Source organism: Diadema setosum, chromosome 16 (genome assembly GCF_964275005.1).
Source record: "Diadema setosum chromosome 16, eeDiaSeto1, whole genome shotgun sequence".
Classification (NCBI taxonomy): Eukaryota; Metazoa; Echinodermata; class Echinoidea; order Diadematoida; family Diadematidae; genus Diadema; species Diadema setosum.
Window position 1 is genome coordinate 21,310,496 of NC_092700.1, and position 16,499 is coordinate 21,326,994.

The window sequence follows — 16,499 nt, forward strand, 5'->3', positions numbered from 1 at the left end:
CCATTTTACTGATTATAATGATTTCAGGAAACAATATGCAAGTTATGTTGTGTGGGTCTATTATGGGGAAGGTGCATTCCAATGTCTTTTGTTAATCATAGTAGTACTTTAGCAATGATTGACAGTATGATCACTGCAATCAGAACCGTCGTTTATTTGGAAGCTTTTTATTTTGTGGGGTATCTAAGTAATCTGAAGGAATGGGGTAGAAATATTGTTTTAAAATCTATGGACCATCAATGTATTTGGCCACAATCAACTCATTAGGCGTTATGAATTAATACATGTCAAAATGAACATAGTCCCTTCTAACAAATGCCGTTGGCATAATGAAGTATTTTTGCTACAAGTGGTATACGGACTGACTTTACAGCGTGAATTTTTGACATACATTATTTCATATTTTTTTCTATTTTCTTCAGACATACATTGTTACATATACAATGTGCAGTCCATATAAGATTATTGTACTCGATCCCTCTTTGTACGGCTGTACGAGTAATGTGTTGACGTGTGTATGTGGACATGTTTAAAGGAAAGAAAGAAGAATGATGAAAAAGGATAAATGAGAAAAATGCACTGAGTATTTTATAGTTGCTAAGTGTCATGCATCGCATATAACCCTGATGTCATGTTTTTCACTCGAATGTGGTAAAAGAAACATTAGAAGTTAGCAGTGCTGATATATATTTCTCGGCATTGGCAGGGTCATTAAGCAAAATGCACTTGATGATTATGTATGTACTCTGAATTCTGAAAGGGTTATTTTGCAGATCCGCTAAATGAAGGTTTGTTGTGGTGATGCGTAAATCCAAATTGTATAGAACTTTTTCATCATTAAAAAAAAAATCGTTATTTGATTTTGTTTCTGAGTGTCGCAGCACATGTGCATGCAATTAAATGTTGAGAATATCGGTGGGGGCAAGTGTAAAGCCCGCACATTGCACCTATGGGCCTCATGTTTGGTGATTATTATAAGCCAATACCAGTCACCTGTTAAGCGGGAGCTCCGCTTAAACGGGAGAAAAACTTGTCCTCGACGTACCTCTCCTGATTAACGTCCACCATCCCTAATAAGTGAAATTACGGAATCGGGTAGCATTCAGAATAATCTTGTTCAATTCAATAAAGTGGAATAATCCAGGTTTTGCGAGCAGAGTTTCAGACCCGTGTATAACGAAATAACGCTGAGAAAGAGCGCCACACCCGTGGGTCTGTCATTTTCGTCCAGCTCACGCGTGTACCACATCAGGCGGTCCCAGAAATACTCGTGTCTGCTCCGACGGTGGCGAGAGAGGGCGTAGTGAAATTGACGCCAAATGTAGGTGAGATCGGCGCCTCCGATGGCAATCAGCGGCAGGGCCAAGCACATGACTTTCTCGGAGAAGATGAACACGTTGAGCGTGATGACTTCAGCGTAGCTCGCCTTGAGCGTCTCATGACCGCTGTAGACGTTGTAGTTCCAATTAATGTGGATGGTAAGACCTGCATGGTGGAGAAAGGGCTTGCGCAACCATTACAAGATCTCGCAGCTAGGGAAATATGGAGTCATCAGTGAAAAAGGCATAGAGTGCTCTGCTGAATCAACATTTGACTTTATCTGAAAAAAAAAAAAAACATTGTACGTTGTCAGGGCCGGCGGAGCGTTTTCAAAAGTGGGGGGGGGGGGGGGCACTTCCGGGTTTCATGAGCTAACAAGGTAAAAAAAAAAAAAAAAAAGGCCCTTCAGCACAAACAAGGGATGAAACCTTATGTATTCCTTTGTACATGGTGCACAAAAAGTGTGGGGGGGGGGGGGCGAGCCCCCCGGTTCCGCCGGCCATGTTTGTAATATGAAATTTGCCTGGCAGCATGGTATATAGAGTACCAAAGTGTGATGCTATAGCTGTTCATCGCCATGGAAACTGATTCTAAGCAACCTTACCTGGCCCGACTGTTTATGCGCACATACGGTTCCATACCAAGCTACTCGTAACAATTATTTAGACTTTAACATCATCACTTCGGTACTCTATTTCCATTATGCAGTTTTGTATAGGTCCTACTTTCTAAACCGTTTTTCATCACCACAGTTGATTATGAGCAGAGCAAATTTCATTTTCGGAAAAAGGCCCAGTACCGAATGTTATAAATATAATTGTCAGACTAAGCTGCTAACAGAGACCTACATCGACGACCTAAATTCAGCGAAGTGAAATTTTACACTGGCGTTGAAAAAGTTATTGTGGAATGGCGCTAGTATGACGCAAGTACACTCTTATTTCTGCCGAGTCAAAATTTCAACTCTGAATCCGAGTCAAAAATTTTTCACTCCGATCCGTGTAAATTTAACACCAACCGTGTACTTCTGACTCAAATCCGAGTTATCATTTTGGTTATCGGACTTTTTACACCTGCGCAGAGTCACATCAGAAATACCCAGCGCGGTGTACATGACATACGCGCGCTACAATAATGGACAAAACATGTCATGTGTCCTATGTGACGTAGTACCCCCGCGAAAAAAAAACAAACAAAAAACAAAAAAAAAACACGTAATTTCTCGACGATCCGCCGCGGCCGCGAGATGTCTTGCAACTTTTTGTCGTCAAGATGGACAATTTTGTGTGCACTTTTCTAGAGGAATGCGGAATGGAGGAATACATAGGAGTTTTCATCGGTGAGTACCCACCTCATTCACAACACTCATAAACAATTGCCTGAAACATGGTCTAAACAGTCAGTTTTATTTAGGGCAAAATGAACTTTCGACACGGACACATTCACTGGTAATGGCGTAGCCGTTGGCGGCCGTACGGTAGCTCGTACCTTTTGTACGTAGCCCTGGGTTATATGCTATACGTTAGAACCAATCTACAATAGATGTGAACCTACCTAGATACACCTCCACTGAACATGCATAAAATACACATACGATCTTCACTGCTATATTCGAGCTACCGTACGGCCGCCTACGGCTACGCCATTACCAGTCAATGTGTCCGTGTCGAAAGTTCATTTTGCCCTAAATAAAACTGACTGTTTAGACCATGTTTCAGGCAATTATTTATATGAGTGTTGTGAATGAGGTGGGTACTCACCGATGAAAACTCAGGTCCTATGTATTCCTCCATTCCGCATTCCTCTAGAAAAGTGCACACCAAATCCGAGTCATTACTACACCAAAATGGGTTACTTACAATGCGGGAAACGACACCGTATCAGAGTGAAATTGTGATGTTTTGATTCGGAAATCCGTGTCATTTTGCTGGAATAGATTGTACCTAACTGACCCCATTTCCGAGTCAAATTTGACACTTTCCGAGTTAATTTGACGCCACAGAAATTACTCGGAAAGTAATAAACAGTAATAAATTGGGCCCTATATGCATTGAATGCTAGTGACAATTTGCAAAACTCATGCCACGTAGAAGGCGGTCGGCTCCAATTAGCGAAAAAAAAAATCTGGTTTTGCAGTAGCGCACAAGAAACAATAGGCCTACCATTCTCTAAGAGGTTCTTAAATGATGGATTCCGAGTTGGCAGGAATAGACCTAGAGGCCTATACACATACAAATTTATCTAATACATACTGATAGACATTCTGCACTTAGTTATGTTTATATATTTTCAATATTACAACTTTCTTGTCTCAATGAAGTTTGCTTTTCTTACTATATATATATATATTTATATAATAAAGATAGATAAATTGATACATGTATTTGTATTCATTGTATATAGATTTTTTATGTGTAAGTAAATGTGTTATGTATGTGTGTGTGTACATGCGTAATTTCACAGCAAAATATCCAGTATGAATACCTCTACAGCATTGAGTTTAGAATTAATTGAAAAAAACGTGTATGGTTACTTTTCACTGTTTCATTTTCATTTGTTCTCTTTCAATCTTGTAATGATTTTGAATGGATATGAAAACCATAATTCACTCTGAAATCATGAATGCCATTCACAAATTTTAACTCCATCATTCTCTGTGAATGTATCATATGAACATGTTTCATCATGATAGAAACACAACAAACATGCACAGTTCATTTTACGCTGTACAATTTGTATGTGAACCAACAAAGAACATTAGGGATGGTATTCATCAGTATAAACATACTTCGCTTTACATTCAGTCAAAACGGTTTATGTTACCACAGGTATAATTTAAGAGTGTCATAAATCATAGAGTCTGCAAATGATAAACAAAATGATATTACTGGAAAAGCTTGGTGAAAATGACAAAAAATAAAAGGTCAGTCTTTTGAAAATGCTGTATTTTCGATTATTTCAATTATATCTATTGTTTCATGCCTACGTCACATAAGAAAATAAAGGAAATGATACGAAGACCATTTCAAGTGAATTTACAACGATAATTACTTCACATTTTGGCCCTTCAGCAAATTACAGCCAAGAAAACCCAATTTCATCCATTATTATATTGTTAACTGAAATTAGAACAGAAAAAAAAACATGCAAAATGTTTACGGTTGCCATGGCAACCAGCAATAGCTGACATAGCTTGATTATAATATATTATGATAAGATTTTAAGAAAAGTCACCAAATTTGGTTGAAATCGGGTAAAGGATGTAGGAGTGGCAAATGTAAATATGGTAAGGGCAGAATGTGCCCCCCTCCCCCGTGAGCTTTTTTAGGGTTCAGAGGAGAAACACTCGTAATCCTGGCACTGAAAGGGAAACTCACCCAGAACTCCGAGCGCGATGATGAAGGGCATCCAAGCTCCGAGCGAGGAACGGAAAAGACGGTAATCGCGGTATGTCTCCGCCAGTCGCATGCGGCATCGATCCAGCTTACCCTCGTGCTCCACGATGAAGGCGAGCAGGAGGTTGCACTCGACTTCGAAGGAGTGTCGAAGCAGGTACAGCGTGTGATTGAAGGTGCCGAACAGAAGCATTCCGACCGTCACGAATGTGATCTTGGAAAAGGAAAAGATAAACATTGAGGATGAGCTCGGTTTCTCTGGGATTTTTTTTTTTTTTTTTTTTTTGCCTAGCTTAGGAAATGACAGACCTGTAACCATCAGGGCCCGCAGGGGCAACAACGGAGGGAGTTAGAAAGTTCGGGGGGGGGGGGGGTTGTCCCTCTAGGATACAGTAGGCCGAGGCTTACTTGATATACACCCTCGTCAAAACAAAAACAAACAAACTCTAAAAGTGTCTGTTTTTAGACGTGCGGCATCGTCCACGTTTTCCACCTACCACCTACCCAGTCCCTAGGACTGGGTGGGTCCTGGGACTGGGTAGGGCCTGGGACTGGATAGGCCTTTTTCAGGACCAAACACATACCCTTGAAAGAATACGTGGTGCACCATTAAGCCTTCTACCACCCAACGTTCTACCGCCACGGAAGCCTTCAAAGTAAATTTGTATTTTACGTGTATGACGCCATTGAATAGAAGGAATGAATAGGCAAAGCATGTAGGGTTCATTTGCTGTATGAAATGCAGTTTGGACGCAGATGAGTAGTGCGTCCCTAAAAGTTACCATATTATAAAAGAAAATATATGACTTCATTATGCATGCATGCCCTATACATTAAGCACAAACACACTATTCTTGGACATCTCATCTATTTATATAACCATAGTATATATATATATATATATATATATATATATATATATATATATATATATAAAGAGCGCGCATATATTTATGACTGTACATGAACAAAATAATGACTGATAATGATGCAAGAAGGCGCCGTATTTATTCAAAACACTGTCAAACACTTTCAGCAGGGTCGGTTTAGAGGAACACGGTCAATAACAGCACGCATGCAAGTCATACGGCTATTGCTTCAAGGTTTGGTATTAAGTTTCAAATGTCAAATTAACGTGAAGGTTATTCGTTTCATTTGCTTTATTACTCTTGTGACCATGAACAAGATGAGTACTGTTTCAAACGCAAAATACAGGGCAGGGTGGAGGTCTGTTGATGTGCTTGGTGTATCTGAATGGTAATGTTTCACAATAATTAGGGTGTATATAGTAATTCACCCCGCCCCCAGTCGCCTTTAGCCTTCCGTTCTTACCTCAGTCCCTTGTACCACCCAGCTCCCCTTCTGAATCCTTTTGACGAGTTCGGAGAAATATAGACCTTGCAGGGCGGTGTTAACGAGGGGCCAGATTAGACATGAAGCCAGGTAGGTGCGGTTTGGGATGCGGAAGCTACCCCCGTGGTACAAATATTGCAAACGTCTCGTCTGGTGATAAGGGGAAAAAAACGATCCCTCAAAGGAGTGATGTTCGTTATTCCAATATTTGTTTCATCCTAAAAAGTATCATAGGTTTGTTATTCCGAAGGCTAGTTATTCCAAAGCCCGCAAATTTTCTACACCTATAGCTGTTCGTTAATATGAATAATTATGCATTAAAAGTTTACGGTAATCATAACTGATACTTCGACACACACACGATACACTGCATAATTATAGTTCTTTATATCTGTTTATATACACAAAAAGTCACAATATTTTGAACCCACAAAATCCCAGCATATAAAATATTCTGCGGTTTCATGCAGTCTTCTTTTTCTCATAGTTCTTCTATTCATTGCTATACTCTTTCGTAAGGTTAGAGCGAAGCATTATCTTATATTTAAGCCACTTGTTGCTCATAACTGTGATAAATTCTTTATGGTTTAAAAATTGAAATCTTCTCTTCCTCTATATTCATATCTGATTCTTTGATTGGAAAAACGTGAAAGAATATGAATCTTGATGTTACTACTGACAAATTTTGTACATTGCTGTCTTTTTCCGTTTATCTTTTTTTTCTAAAAAATGAACTGTGGAGTGAACTTCAAAGTGGCCAGTTCCTAAGTTAATGTGGACAAAATAATAATTTCTGAATGTATAGCAATAAATCATTGAACTTGAACTTGAACTTGTATATTATCTGGATCTGGATTGGTTAATCGAATGGTAGCAATGTCATTACAGTACTACCCCGCCCCCCCCCCCACCACCACCACCACCACCACCATCACCACGTCCAATAAAACAGTCACGCAACGGAATCGAAAATAACCTCTATGTTGTCTGTTATTACAAAACCGAAAGCAGCAAAAGGTTTATGTAGAGTGCACGTCCTTTGCTGAGGTGACGCCGATCGAAGCACTATTGCTTCTTTTTTGTTTACATTAGCCAAAACGATCACATTTTTTTATGGCCTTGTAATCTATCATGTTCGAAGCCTGCTAAACAACTTATGAAAATTGTGCATTTTCATACAATGACGAAAAAGGAACTAATTTCTATCGCTGTATTACACAACTGCATAATGGGAGTTCATGAAATCTTTGTTTGCTTCAATTCGTAATGAAATTAGTATGTCAATATTGTGACTACAGTATAGGCACTTTACAGCGTGTGACGACTATCGGATACTCACAGTAGTTCTGCATCTCGGAGGGACTTTTCTTTTTTCAATAATCCTTTTTTTTCTGTGTAAATTGTTCCTCTTTTCTACCTCAAATTGTAATCTTATTCTTTCTTATCCTTCCTTGGTAAAATGCTCTATCCTCTCACTCATCACACTCATCGATCTTGTTCCCGCTAGTTTCCCCTATTCAACTCATCTTCCTTTGTTATAGAATAATATGCACATCACACTGTTGCCATGACACTCTTTATTCAATAGAACGCTTCTTTTATATATATCTTTCATACATATTTTATATTGATATTTACTACTGATTCGGTTTGTTTGTTTGTTTGTTTGTTTGTTTGTTTGTTTGTTTTTTGTATGCAGGCATGTATACGCCACAGCACAAGCTTAATAAGCAGCCTGTAAGTTCTTTTCCGTCCCCTATTTCATAACAGGCATGACAGTTGGCTCAGTCGGTAGCGCGTCTGCCTCACGATCACGCGGCCCGGGTTCGAACCCGAGTCTGGACTGAGCAATGTTGTGTGTAAACATATCGTCCCCTCTAGCAAGAGGCAAAACACTCTGTCCCTCGGATAGGACATAAAATGGAGGTCCCGTGTATGAGAGAGTCACAGCTCATGCACGTAAAAGATCCCGCTTCATTCATTCATCGCAAAGAGCAGGGTGTCTAACCCGGTGAAGTGGTTCCACCCCACATCCAACTGGACCCCATGGAAGACCAGCTTAGTGTAGCTGAATATGGGCTATCCAGCCATCTTCACAGATGGAAAATGAACAACAACAACAACAAGACCAACAATATTTTCGCAAGAGCAGAGTGAGCAGGAAGATGTGTGTGTGTTAGTGTATTCATTTGCTTGTTGTTTTTGAACAGTTAGAGAAAACTGATGAAAGTTTGATATTTTCGGCAAAATTAAGATTTTTTGATCATTTCAAAAACTGCATTTCCAGGGGACATCTTTTCTTCTCTGTTTAGCCTGTTGGAATAATCTTATTATGTGCACCAGTGTTGAAATGGCTGCGCCGATTGAAAAGTGGCGTGTCGATGATAATGATGATTAATTTGCAAAATTCAATTACCACATAGTCTTGGTGAAGCACCCCACACCACCCCCAATATATGGGACCATAATCGGTGTCCAGGTAGCTGCCAAAACTGAAGTAGTAGCGGAGCTTGGAGTATAGGCAGATGAGGGTGACACCGATCAGAGCAAAGGAGAAGGTCATGTACGAGGCGAGGTGCATGATTTCGTCCTCGCGGCCGAACAGCAGCGTGATGTACACCCACGTGTTATAGCAGATTCCCGCCATGAGAAGCGCCATGAAGACGTTGGACATCACAGTCCCTGCGACTCGGCAGCACGAACCGGGAACTGATGAGTGCATATTAAGAGAAGAAGAAAAAGGCGCAGAACTGGATAGAAACCGAGATTTCATATTAATAATTGAGTCGAGGTCGGCAATTTCTCGTCAAACTTTAACTAGCATTATTCTACATGTTTGAATGCTGCTCCGTGCCTTGCATGCATTCCTTCCTTTTTGCGGAAGAGATTGGGGTACATGTAATATTATCTACTCTATCTATCTATCTCTGATGATATATATATATATATATATATATATATATATATATATATATATATATGTGTGTGTGTGTGTGTGTGTGTGTGTGTGTGCATGAAATATATCTATCTATTATATACATACATGTATACATGATACAGAGTATAGAGGGGGATACAATTTGTATTTACGTGCGGCCTGCTAAAATTGACTGTGGGGGACGCTGAAGTTTTTGTATGATCGAAAAGATTATGCGTGTAAACAATCATAACTTCGAATTTGAAAAAAAAAAAGAACATAAGAAGAGATGATCCTGAAAGAAATGAAAGCATGTAAGTAATTAAAATAAAAGCAGTCACGAATGGGCCTATTCGACCACCTATATGCTATGAATTGATACCGAGTGTAGAATATCGGGAATAACATTATTTTTCCTTGTATTTGGATAAACTGTAACAGGCATGCATGCTTGGAAAGTGCATAAAATCGTGCATGTTGTGTGTGTGTGTGTGTGTGTGTGTGTGTGCGTGCTTTGTCAGGTTGTTGTTTTTTCTTCAGATCATGTCATCGAGACCAATGGAAGAAAGTTACCTGTTTCAATACCACGATTATGACAAACATGTATTCGTGTTGAGCAATATGTTTCGTTTTATAACAATGTTCGTGCTATGTCTTGCGTTTCAATACACAATCACCTACCTATCTGCGGTATTCAGTTACAGCCTGGCCCAGTGCGCGAATACTTATCATAAGTACAGGACGTACGAGATCACTGCCCACGTAATTGACATACTATACATACACTTAATACAGGTAATAGGGCAAAATGTACGTGTATTACCCTGCATATCGAGAGGTAAATTCGTGTCAATAGACTCACGCTAAGCGATTATCCAAAAAGGTCTAATTCCTCTACACATGTATATTTCATATAGGACACTATATGCTGTAGTAACATAGATGTTGATCATATTATATCAATTTTGTTACTTGCTTACTAAAAGAGAAAAATCCATCCCAAAAGCGAATAAACTTTAAAAGGAAGAGAAAAATATTCCCTAATAGGACGATACATAAATGACAAAAATCGGATAAGAAATCAGGAAGACATGACATTCTGAAATTTCACTCTTTTTTTTTTTTGTCGGAAAACACTTCTTGGCCAGACGTTATGAATATTCAAATTACCAAGTTGATAATATCATGCGTTCACAATCTGTTATTCATTTCGTATACAGAAATGCCAAAAATCTCACGGTTGAGTTTAGTATAAAACTTGCCTTCAAAAACCACCTAAAATATAAAAAAAAAAAATAGCTCTGATGTATCTTGGTATGGGAACATGCTTTTGCTTGTATTAACTGGAAATAACATTTTCCCCCGAAGTTATAATTATAATGCGTTATAGTTATCATGTAATAATAACATACATTAAAAATTGTGAGGGTATATGACATCATCAACTCGGTCATATGAATATTCATAAGGACTGGTCAAGAAATGTCACATATTTCTTTGTACATTCTGTTGAACAACGTGCAAATAAAGTTTGAATTGAATTGAATTGAAAAAGAAATGTTATTCGGAAAAAAATGTGAAATGTCCAAATGTTTTATTTTCCTTCTTATCCGATTTTTTTCATTTTGTATAGTTCTGTGGGAAATATTTTTCTCTTCCTTTTGAAGTTTATTCATTTTTTTGGGGGGGGTGAATTTCCTCTTTAAGTTGAAAAATGTTTGATTTTATATTACAGTACAGCTTGTTATATTCAACATGGTCTCATGAAAGACTTGTTCGATAAATTGCTAATACCCTATCTGTAATCAATGACACAAAACGAACAATCATAAATGAATAGACGAATGTATTAATGAATAATTTAAATAGGGAATACATAAAGAACAAAAATCACACCATTGTAAAACACATTATTTTCATGTCCATTTGAGGTATAAAGTCATTTCTATTCATGTGATGTTGATGGAAATAATACTTTATAGAAATAATGATATCAATAATTTACATTTTACCGTGCTTAGAGTTCCTATTTAAGCGCTTAAAAAAAATCAACCATCATAAATTACACCATAACATATAGGCCTACATAATCTTACATAATTAATCATAGGCTAATTGCAAAAATTTCTTTCCCACATTTTATACATCAACACTGTACTTTAAAAAAAAATCACGATGTCAAGTATCAAATAATATTCTTGGTTTCAATAACAATCACGTACATAAACAATTAGTGAAGATGTGAAGGAGATCTTGTTCCATACTTCATGCGCGGCGACGGCGAAAGCACGACTGCCACAGCAGGTATAAGGGGCCATAAGGGCTAATTATTGTTGATGGATTAAGGAGGATTGCAGGGCACGTGATAGATTCTTGGGAACTAATGATTCAGAGATGATCGAAAACAACAACACCAACAACAGCCACTGACAGCAGCGACGACAACGACAGCAATCAGGTTGCTGGAAGTCTCCCATCCCTTGCCGCCAAAGATGATCAGCTCTACATGGGAGTGTTATTCATGACATCAGGCACCCTAACATGAACAGGCTGATGAAGCTAAATACAATACATGGACATGGATGCTTACCTATTTCTGCCACGTTGTATATCTTCTTCCCATCCCCGTCCCACTGTAGGCTCCCGCAGACGACACACGAGTCGGACTCGACTCCCCTTAGCCCGTCTTCGCTCGGGTTCAGCTCCGTGTGATCGTTGCCATAGAGCTCAAGGAAACCATCCTCATCCTCTTCGAAAAGGTGGTATTCAATGTCGGTTAGTCCGGACTCATCGTTGTTGTTATTGCCATACTCCACTTAAAGTTAAATTAAATCAGAGGTCAGTGAAAGTTGCTGGTCACTTTTTACCCCAAAGTGTAATCCCCACATAGAAGCATTATAGGCTCGATTGGATCGATAGACCAGAGTGTTGAAAAAAAGAGGAATTAAAATAAATAATAATTGAATTGAAATTGATCGCAGTAAGCGATGGTTCAAATGACCTGAATTTTGAATCATCAAAGCAAAACTGCTGTAAAGCTGTACATATCTTAATGACGAAATCCTATACTTGCTTTTATGTAAACAAGTTTCCTCCCTGAAACGTGAAAGGTTCTTTGGCCGGAATGTAAAGAAAGCGTTCAGGCACTTTTCATTGATATTGCTCATTGCACAACACTCTGTGTCTTACTATGTCATTTATCTCAGGACATATAGATGTCTATGCGGAGGATGTAATTCCGAACTGGATTATACACCTACTAGGTTTTTAAAGGACAGGTTCACCTTCATAGACATGTGGGTTGACTGAATGCAGCAATATTTATAGAACACATCAGTAAGAGTTTGAAGAAAATCGGACAATCCGTACAAAAGTTATGAATTTTTGAAGTTTCTGCTCAGTCACGGCTGGATGAGAAGACTACTATGTCTCATGTGTACAACGATATAAAGAAAATATAAAAATCAACATATTTTCACTTTTCTCGCATAACAAAAGAACACTCGACTTCTCTCTTTCAGAAGGCAAGGGGAATAACATTATCCTTGACATGCGTCAGTCTACGGTTTTAAAACACTGTAAATTATGTCGGCCATCGATGGGGACTTCAAAAAGAAGAAATGTATTCAATGGGCTATACAATTATTCGGGTGCATTGATAATTAACTATAAAAGCCCCCAGTTATTGCTGAAAGTCATTAGCATGGGAAAAAAAACGAGGCCCAAAGCAAACAGGACACTGTTTTATGATTTTTTTCCAGCCCTGATAAGTTGTCAGTCGTTGACAATCACTATTGTAACAGTCAGTGACCAGAAGGAGCTTCTCAGCCAATCAAACCACTGATTCTACTAACATTGTCAGACTGTCTTAGCCACACGCTTCCATACACACCAAATTAATTGACCCCTGTGCAAAATCAAAATTTTGTACAGATGGTTGAAAATATAGCAAAATCTGAACCCTAATTTAAAATCTAATCTTTAATTCAATGAAACTGACTTATGCTATCATTTTTAGATTACCTCCAACAAAATTGTACACTATTCAGTTATTGCGCATGCCAATGTCATTGTTATCTGATACACAGTTTATGAAATATCAAGGATCAGAAGTGGGTAATGTTTTTGTAACACCTGCATATCAATGCCATTGTTATATGATGCACAGTTTGTGAAATATTAAGGATCAAAAGTGGCAAATGTTTTTGTAACACCTGGTATAAGAACACAATAAGGCAGGCCGAACAAAGCGCGATCGAGTATGGATCGGAAATTGACGCATCATGCCCACTTCGTATCCCTTTCAAAATGAAGCGAGCTAGTGGTTTGTTTAGGTTCCCATCCACATTGTATAATATGTTTAATGCTTGCAAGAGTGCTCATCGCAGAGCATAATGGGATTGAGAAAATTTGTATATCTCTATCCGATGAAGACGGAATAAAAAACGGCTGCAAGCCAGTTTGGTTTTCACTGCACAATAACTTGTACCTACTTTGTCATCGAGTTAATTTCTGAACCCTTGAGAGCTATTTCAGCTCGTTTGAAACTTTAATCAGATGAGACCTATCAAGAAAAATAATTGTCAACCATGGTGTAGATCATTCTTGAAGATCAGGGGTTTAATATTGGTCATGGCTGTATCATTATTCATTAATTTTTTTTTTTTCATTTCGTTTTTTTTTTTCCATTTTTTATTTCATACCATAATAGTTTGTATAAATATTCAAATTCAATTCAAATTCTATGATCATTTTTTTTTCAACAGAATATATAAAGTAAAATGATTTCAAATTAGACATGCATTAAAATTTAATAATAAACAGGAAGCACAAATACAAGTATTTCACGTCTGTGTTATTATGGACACACACACATAATATACACATATATTCTGTCCCCGTTATGATAACACCGTGGTAACCTTTAAAAAGAAGTTTACTTACCGACAAGGTAACTTGTAAGAGGCTCGTGCTCAGTTGGCTTTTCTGAAGTGTCCAACGCATCTGCGCACATGAGGCATTTCATCCGCCGATGGATCTCACCCCGGTGAAATATTCCCAGCAACTGAAGTTGAAACCTGAGCAGGGACCTGGCACACATCTCAAGCAGCACGCACTCAGCACCAAGACCAATAAGATACCTTTAAGAACGCAAAAATACCTATTTATTCTAATGTATTCACGTATGTATTCATTTGCCTATTTATTTTCTTATTTGATTATTTTGCCTTGTTTATTATATTTATCTATTTACTTACTTTTGTATTTATCGATGCATTAATTAATCTATTCATCTTTGTTAGTGAAGTCCAGTCAGTAATCATGACCCTCAAGAGTGATTATCCCGGTAAAAACATGATAATGATAATATAGTTACGGTATTGATGGCGGTTCCCAGTGATGATATTACAATTGGCGCATTGTGACAATATTGCGGTTGTAAAAGATGAAATTCCTGATAAAAATAGGCCTACTAATCATACTGGAGGTGATGATTGATGATGGTGATGATGATTAGAAGAAGAGGAAGAGGAAGAGAATGGAGAACAAAAGAAAACTGAGAGAATTGCAATATACAGTGTTCTACATCATCAAAAGCACCACCGCCCTGACTGTAGAAGCTACAGTGTACTAATTGAACTTCGGTTGATGAATACCGTAAGAGTCTGTGCGAGTTTTTGTATAGTTGAGCACAACGTATCCGGGCAATTACCCCCAGAGGGCAATTACCCCCGGCTAAATACTGGTTAGTGGTAAGGTTACAGTAAAGATTAGGTTTAGGGTTAGGGTTAGGAGTTTGGGTTAGGGTTAGGTTTAGGTTCAGGATTAGGATTAGAATTAGGGCCAGAGGAATGGTCCGGGGTAATTGCCAGGGGGTAATTGCCCTAGACCCGAGCACAAAAATAGCAAGGAGAAACATTTTGTTTATACAATTTGTATGTTTTTCGCAAGTGTATTTCTGTCATAAGCTGGGAAGGTTACACGTTTGTGTGTATGTGTGTGCGTGTGTTTTCTCCATAAAACACTGCCAACTACTTGCCAAGGCATGTCGTGCCTCCGTAAGTGCAAATAGGACGCAAATGATATCGATGATGAAACTGAAACTTAAAAAAAAAATAAAATAAATGGTGTACAATGTAAGTAAATGCGATGATAAGATGATTACATAAGTATCGACTCAATCGCGCGTCCAAAATAAGACTTTGTAACATATAGCGGTATTTGAATTACACCTTATCATCAAACTTCTTCTTGTATTTTAAGACTGATTTGATAGTGAAATAAATGAAAATGAAAGAAACCCTCAATTTCTAAATAGAATAAAATAGATGAAAACCATTTATGGAACATCATGAATATAGTACAGAGGGTGCTACTGACATGAGTTAACACTGAATGATCAAGGTTCCCGATGGAACGATCGTTTTGATATTCATTATGGTAATTTAGATGGTCACTGTGCAAACAATCATGATTTTGATGATAACAATGATGAATGTACAGAAAGCAGTGATATTAATAATAATTGCGTTGTATAATGATGACAATGATAATGACAATAATGATAATGATAGAAAAAATGATTGTAATAATGACAATGAAATAGATAATAACAATTATTCCTATTATCTATTTCAACACCATCACCAATAAGTTACTGTTGGTTATAAAAACTATACAATAGGCAGTAGCTACCATTTTTTGCAGACGAAACGAAAATCCAGCTTATGTACTTCAAAATAGTTCTTAAGGTGTGTGAGGGATAAAAATATTAACTAGTATAAAACAAAAGTAAATCGGTTTAATCAATGTTAAGTATTGGTACATATACAAAATGTGAACATTTGTTATAATTGAATTTTTTCTAGACTGAGCCATCTATACTGTTATAGTTTAGTGAGAATAATAGTGGTATTTCATTATTTCAGGCTTTAATGCAACGTGGTGTGATGTTTTGTGATACTGACTCACATATCTGCATCAAATGTGATAACTCGAACGTGTTTTAAATCACTGCTCCCATGCAGTACCTTTAATGTACTGAAGCAAGGATTATCATAGTAATTGATTCTGCGGTCTCTGCGTATAATGTCCTGCAGAAAAAACTTTGATCGCATTTAACTCGGATAAACATGATTTTGAGCTATTTGATTTCAGTCATACGATATGACAGCCAGGAAGTACTTGGAAACTTTCGTAATACCCTATCACCAGGGACAGGAATATCAAGTCATGTAATACTCACCAGTTTATTCATCCAAGACGTATGCAATGTATACAGGTCTGTAGTATATCCACAACTACAAGGGATAACTCATGTTCGTTCCATCGCCCGTGCTGATAGTGACATCTTTATATTATCTATCGTTCCTCAATGGAACTAATAAATCAGCAGTCTGGCGATACTCGATAAATTTGCTATTGCTTTCTCTGGGGACGGAGAGTAAGAAGAATGGGCATCCACGCTTCGGTCAGTCTCTTTCTCCCAAAATTAATTTAGTTCAATGTAAGTA

General features: G+C 37.9%; 1 protein-coding gene across 1 annotated transcript; it reads right to left on the minus strand.

The window, feature by feature from the left end:
• Positions 1 to 1,117: 1,117 nt before the first annotated feature.
• On the minus strand, positions 1,118 to 16,282 carry LOC140239694 (uncharacterized). Its single transcript, XM_072319518.1, has 7 exons — positions 16,232 to 16,282; positions 13,930 to 14,126; positions 11,576 to 11,800; positions 8,485 to 8,777; positions 6,093 to 6,218; positions 4,698 to 4,971; positions 1,118 to 1,485 (listed from the first exon to the last, which is right to left on the minus strand). The coding sequence occupies exons 2-7, from the start codon at positions 14,084 to 14,086 to the stop codon at positions 1,118 to 1,120; spliced, it is 1,443 nt and encodes a 480-aa protein (XP_072175619.1). The 5' UTR covers positions 14,087 to 14,126; positions 16,232 to 16,282.
• Between the last annotated feature and the right edge of the window lie 217 nt (positions 16,283 to 16,499).

Coding starts and splice junctions, on each gene's coding strand:
- LOC140239694 (XM_072319518.1), bottom strand. CDS start 14,086: ATGTGTGCCAGGTCCCTGCTCAGGTTTCAACTTCAGTTGCTGGGAATA. Junction 8,778..11,575: donor ATACAACGTGGCAGAAATAG/GTAAGCATCCAT, acceptor TGCACTCATCAG/TTCCCGGTTCGTGCTGCCGA. Junction 1,486..4,697: donor CATCGCGCTCGGAGTTCTGG/GTGAGTTTCCCT, acceptor TCCACCATGCAG/GTCTTACCATCCACATTAAT.